We start from the raw sequence: 6377 nt of genomic DNA, 5'->3' as shown, positions 1-6377 counted from the left end.
CTACTACTACACCATTCCTTGACTAATTGTGTAATTCACAAAATATGGAATATAAAAGTATTATTATCATAATCATCTTTTCGTTAATAGGTAATAACGCAGTAAATAAAATCATCAAATTTGATGAAGAAATAAACTCATAATCAACCCATGATATCAATTTGGTCTAAATAAAATCATTATTCAATTCAAATTCATATTGATGGTTTAACTAATATTGGGTATAATTTCTTTTATTGAATTTATTATTTTTTTGCAAAAAATGCTGAATTTTGATAGCTTAAAACATAAAAAATATTGAATATAAGTCTTCCCTTTTTTAATTTTTTAGTGGGAGTTTAAGCTCTTTCTTTGAAGTTAGAACCAACACCCCTCGGTTCTTACCCACCCTTCCCAAACCACAGAAAATCTTTGCCCCAAGCAATAGCAAACCGATTGCAGCAAATTGTCTCATATACAACAAAATTAGGACCAGTACGCTCTACCCACATAAATTTAAAAAAAGAAATACATGACTTGATTAAAGAGCACCACTATGCACGCATATGTTAATCATAATTTCCTGGAAACAAAACAATTAAACGAATCCCATCCATCCCCTTCAATTAAATATATTTTAAACCTTTTAAATAATATAAAAGAATTCCTAAAACTAACAACTAGCAGGGAGCAACCTTTATGCCGGGTAATGGCAAGGAGAAGCACAATTTAACTGAGCTCTTTCATCTACTCCGCCTGTATATACCCGCTGGCCGGGCCAGCCCCTACCGCAATGGTGAACAAGTTAGAAGAGTTGCCACGACCACCAAATCGCCATTGTCATGCCCAGCACGTGGGCGCACGTGGAAAGTGATGATGCCGCACTCTCGTCCAAGGCACCTTCGTACACCATTGTGCCATTGATAATAGTTGTCGTTTCCGTGTTCTGCTGCTGCCCTTGTGATGATTTCTGGCTGCAATTTTACGTACCAGAAACTAACCGTTAAAAACATATCAACATAAGTTCACGTCTTCTCTAGGGATTTGAAAGAATTTATTTTATTCTATTTTATTACTGTACTTGGATGAGCGTGAGAGGACAAAATCATTAGTCTCAATTTGCGTCTATGAATGATTGAACAATGACTGTAATCTCAACGGTTACATGTATCAGCCCGTAAATGTCACAATGTGCCGCCGCCGACATAAGATTGCAAATTATTAGTTTCGTTTCATTTAGGACACAACTATCCTTTGACGTTTTCTGTGAAGTTGATAAGGGTAGTAAAGTAAAATTCACCTAGTGTTGGGCGAAGGGCAGAAAGTAATGGTATAATCAGCGTTGCCACATGTGAAGGTGCTGGTTTTGTCATCATACGCATAGCTGTAGGCGCGTGGGCAGGCTGTCTTGAACACCTCCGAGTACGCAGATGGTTTGCAAGTATCGGGTGTACCATACGCGCCGCTGCAACAGTACTGAGGGTCGCCGAATGCCTCGCAGGCACTCTTGCAAGCAACGCCATCTCTGCCGTCGGTGCTCATTACCTTCAGCTCCGAAGGGCAGGAGCCATTGAGGTCAACGACGCAGCCGGTGTTGGTACAGTTTTGGCCCGTGCCACCCTGCGGAGCCACCAACATAGGGATGTTGTATCCGTCGACCAAACTCACGTCGAAAAAATCAAGACCACCGGCACCATCCAAAGTGAATTCAGCCAAAGTTGCCGGCGGAGAAGCACCGTTCCCTGAACATTCTACCATCCCGGAACCACAATCAGCGGTGAGGCAGGAGAATTTCCCGGTGGAATCCTGGGAGCAATGGGTTCTACCCCAAAAGCGACCACCCCATGATGTCGGTGCGGAAATGGTCTTGGTTTCTCCGCTTTGGAGGGTGAAACCTGTTTCGGGAAGCGCTTGAACACCTGCGTTTGAGAGAATCCCAGGCCATACCACGTAATCGCATCTGTTTTCTATGGTGAAGGTGGTTGCTTTCACTCCTGTTAGAATAAATACATTGAAAATAATTTTTTCAGAAAATCAAAACTTGAAATTCAAAGTCCAGATATTTCAGTGTTTCGCAATGACTGTACTTACCTGATATGAATGAACGTGAAAGAAAGACAACACAGATAGCAGCAAAAAATGTAGACCGGGCCATCAAGAGAAAATTTTGAAAGCAGAATATTTTATATAATAAGAAGGATGAAGAGGACGTTGGGGGATGGGTAGTAGCACTTCTTCTTCAGAAATGGAGTGTGTTGAGATTCTGAAATGGTAAATGGCAATGGGTATTTATAGAAATATGTCATTATTTTATATATGTAATTGTGTTGTGAGATTTTAAATTTTTTATTTTGGTCTATATAATTTTATTTCTGATTTGGTCTCTATGATACAAAATAAATTGCAATCAAATTAAACACGCAGGCAGTTACCACCAACACCGATAATGTCAACGAAAATTAAAAATCAACAAAAATAAAAGATGTTGCCAGTTTAATCTTATTTTATAATTTAATCCAATTTTTTAAAAAATATTAGAGCATATAGTCCACGACTATTTATAATTTAATCAAAATCATCTTCAACTATCAACAATTTTATCTGTTATTATAACATTCATTATCGTATTTTCTTGTATAATTTTCTATGGTAATTCGTATTTCCTTTTTTACCCCTAATTTTATTAAAAGCAATTCAAATTTCACCATCATAATTATTATGTTTATTCTTAAAATTTCACATAAAAATATTTTATTATTTATTTCAGTGAGATTAAGAGATTAAATCAATTTTTTTGAGATTTTTCCTAACCATTGTTATCAGTAAATATTTTAAATATTTTATTATTTATTTTTAATACATGTCATGTCATCATCAAGTCAAATTTGTAATATTGAATGATTTAGAAACTACTAGCATTGATAAACGCAGAAGACTAACATATTGTTAGTCCAAACGGACTTCGAGAGTTAAATTGATGAAAAAATGATATGTGTGAAATTGATAAATTGGATTTACTATAGGGGCAACAGTACCCTTAAGCATTAATTTATTAATATAAAATTTTAAAATTAAATATATACACTCTAAAATTACATTTTAACCTTACACAATTAAATTCTAAAGTTGGGTTTAGTTATCAGATGAATAAATTCATGATGAGAGGGTAAGAATAATGTTAGCTACAAGAAACAAAAACAATGGGTAAATGCATTATGAGAATATGAGAATGATGTTAGCTACAAGAAATAAATAGTAAGTACCTCCATTTGGTGAAGTCATAAATTAAATAATTAATATAATGCTTCAATTTTAATTTTATAATAATTAGAATCTATCAATTAGCTTAAGTGGTTAAAGGGAATGTTATTCTTATAAGAGGTATTGAGTTCGAGTAATTGTGTTTGTAGGGTGTGTGTGCGTTATTAATAGTTAAGAAAGATTCTGAACAGATACTACATTGTAAGTACCTATACTCTTCAAAAAAAATTTATAAGAATTATAATCTTATTAATTTAATTTAAATAACCCATAGAGTAGAAAAAATTATAAAATTATAAATATTAATTATAAAATATAGTTTAAAACATCATAATACTTTTTTTTTATTTTTCTCAGCAGGCGACATTATTAATTTTAGTGCTGGTCGTCGATCATTGATATTACTTATTTTTTTATCTTTTATACCGTATTTATGTTTTTCTTTTTTATTATAGTTTATAATAATTATGTCTTTAGGTACGTTTTCCTCAGTCTTTTAGTATGTTCTTAGTTTTTTATTGATTGTTTGGACTTTACTTCGTTTATTTTCTTAGGGTTGGGTTTGACATTCGACTGATCAAGACGATGCTTATTTGTTATTCTATTGATCTTTCCTATTTTGGACTTTCGAATTAAATTTGCCTACGTTATTTGTGTTTGTAGATAATTTTCTAAAGACGTTCATCTCTGATTTGCAATTATCGATTTTCTTTAGTAGTTTGATCTCCTGTTGTGATTCGTTTTATCGATGCAGTCAGATCTGTCTGTATATTTTTATTTGAGTCTTTTTAATGGATTTTTAACCTTTTCCTTGTTTGATCATTGTATAATCTCAAGTGATTAGTTTCTTGTACCAATGATTACAGAAAATGACTTAATTATATGTTTAATTTACATTTATGTTTATAAACCTTAATTATAATTTTAGATATTTTCTCTTTTTAATAAAACTAACGGTTTCTATAAAAATAATATCATAATACTTACTAATGATGAATTTTAAACATAATGTTATAAAATTTTCTAAGTTAATCTTAAATTATTAATCTTCTCGTTAGATCAAAGCTTTAGTGAATATTTCAAGTGTCATGGTTTATACTTTATTAAGCAGAACCAAGTCAATTGCGGCTGGCTACATAGATGTTAATCCGGCCCCTCCATTAAAACATTTTAGTATGGTCGTAATATAAGACAAGAAAGAGGGTCTAACCTTATTTTCTCACTTAATTAGGACAAGGAAAGGGATAAGAGTCTTCTTCAGTTAGAATTGTCCTAGAACGCACGTTTTCCCACTTAATTTTCTCAAAGGTCAAACCTTGAAAGCAAAATCTCACTCGCTTATTTTTTAAAGTGAGTGGGTTGCTTAAATTATATCAAGTTCTATAACCCATTCCCCCACCCAAGAAATATTGTTGAAGTAGCTTTAGCGACTTGTTCATTTTGGTGCTACATAAACAACTGATGGTCAATTTCTAATTATTAGGTTTCAAAAAAGCACAATTGGTCTAACCTCAAAACAACTGCTCAGCATAGAATATATTATCTTAGTTAACTGCTAAATCTACCTTCATTTAAAAAATATATAGGGCTGAAATTTCCCATGGGGTAAAAGTAAGCTAATTTTGTTTGAATGCATATAACATAAAAATATGTGAGGCGCAGCCACCGCCTTAAACGACCAAGCAAATAGGATTTTATGCTTAATTTTGCAGTTAGAAAACCTCAGCACGCCAGCTTGGAAGACCGATAATGGGAAAGGGGTAATGGGGGTGTCCCGCGATTCTTAGTGTGTTTTTATATGTTTATTGGCAGTGGGTGGTTCTCGCTTACGGAGATACACTCAGCCTACGACCGTTCAAAACCAAGCTGTGAGAAGCACCGTGTTTAATTAAAAAGTGACCCTAATTTCTAAAGTTTCTAACTTCAGCGATTAGGATGTGGGCATTTTGCAAGCCTTAACATTGTGCGACAGGCAGGCGTCGTGCGTTTCAAAATAATATATATGCCTCTGTGCGTAAGAGGTCAACAATACGAAATCCCTCTTTATAAGCAATGATCGGCTGGCGGTTTTTAATTGCAACACATTTTAACTTTACATCGACAAATGTTGCTTAAACTAAGTTATTAGATCAGTCGACTTACAAAACAACTCGTGCGATTTTAAATTCATCAAAATAAAAAAAATCTATCAAAAATTTAGATAAATATAAAAGCGTAACACCAAAAGAGATCAATAAAGTCGTCGAAAGACTCACCAAAATAAGAAGAAAGATCAAAAGAGAGTTTAAAGCAAATACTTGTCTATTACTCAAGTAAGAGATGAATGATACAAAATGGGATATGAAAGTTCCGATCTATTAATCGGCTAATCTAGATAGGGTACTATAGAGGCGAGGGCGACCTTCCCAACCCAGCTTGTTCTATTCGCAAATGTCATGATTCGAACCCCTAACATTGCTTAAGGGACCTAGTGCCTTATCTCACTAGACCAACTGGTTGTTGGTTTTAACTATATATCTACTTTAATCCATGTCATGATTAACATAAACACCGTTCCTTTGTTTCAAATAAAATGATTTTGGATATACAATTCAGCATTGATTTTATAAATTTCCATTTTAACATTTAACTTTTGGGTTATTATGATATCTAAATTATCATTTTTATTATAATTTACTCAAAAAGTTATAATTTAAAAAACCAAAAAAAATATTTTAACATGATGATAATATCCACTACATATCACATTTTTGTTAGGTAATATCATAATTTTAAATGATAAGTATTAACGTTAATTTAAAAAATATTCAAATACCAAAGTGAAGAAGATGGAATAAAATTTAAGAACCAAATCCTGAATTAAGCCAATAGGTTTGGCCAAAAAGGATTTGTCGCCACTTGCCCCTCTTGAAAATCCCATTTTAGTCCTCTTAAATTAACTTTTTTTTCCTTTCTTTTTGTCGTTTAGAATTGTCACATTTCAATTTGGTTTTTCTGATAGATGCGAAAACCTAACCTTGTACGACAATCACCTCGTGGACTTATGCAAAGAAATTTGTCTATGTGGTCGGTATTAGACCCGTCTATTGGTCAATTGGTCCACTTGACCCGATTCAAATTAGATTTGGGTGGAGAAA

The 6377-nt window shown here is 33.3% G+C and overlaps 1 protein-coding gene across 1 annotated transcript; it reads right to left on the bottom strand.

The window, feature by feature from the left end:
• Positions 1-516: 516 nt before the first annotated feature.
• Positions 517-2190, bottom strand: LOC120183749 (thaumatin-like protein 1b). The gene is made up of 3 exons (XM_039188385.1): positions 2082-2190; positions 1280-1975; positions 517-953 (listed from the first exon to the last, which is right to left on the bottom strand). Exons 1-3 carry the CDS (start codon positions 2132-2134, stop codon positions 785-787), a joined length of 918 nt encoding a protein of 305 aa, XP_039044316.1. The 5' UTR covers positions 2135-2190; the 3' UTR covers positions 517-784.
• Between the last annotated feature and the right edge of the window lie 4187 nt (positions 2191-6377).

This window comes from Hibiscus syriacus, unplaced genomic scaffold, assembly GCF_006381635.1.
Source record: "Hibiscus syriacus cultivar Baekdansim isolate YM2019G1 unplaced genomic scaffold, ASM638163v2 tig00003725_pilon, whole genome shotgun sequence".
Lineage (NCBI taxonomy): Eukaryota > Viridiplantae > Streptophyta > Magnoliopsida > Malvales > Malvaceae > Hibiscus > Hibiscus syriacus.
The sequence above is the reverse complement of the archived record's forward strand: the minus strand, read 5'-3'. Positions and strand labels throughout refer to the sequence as shown.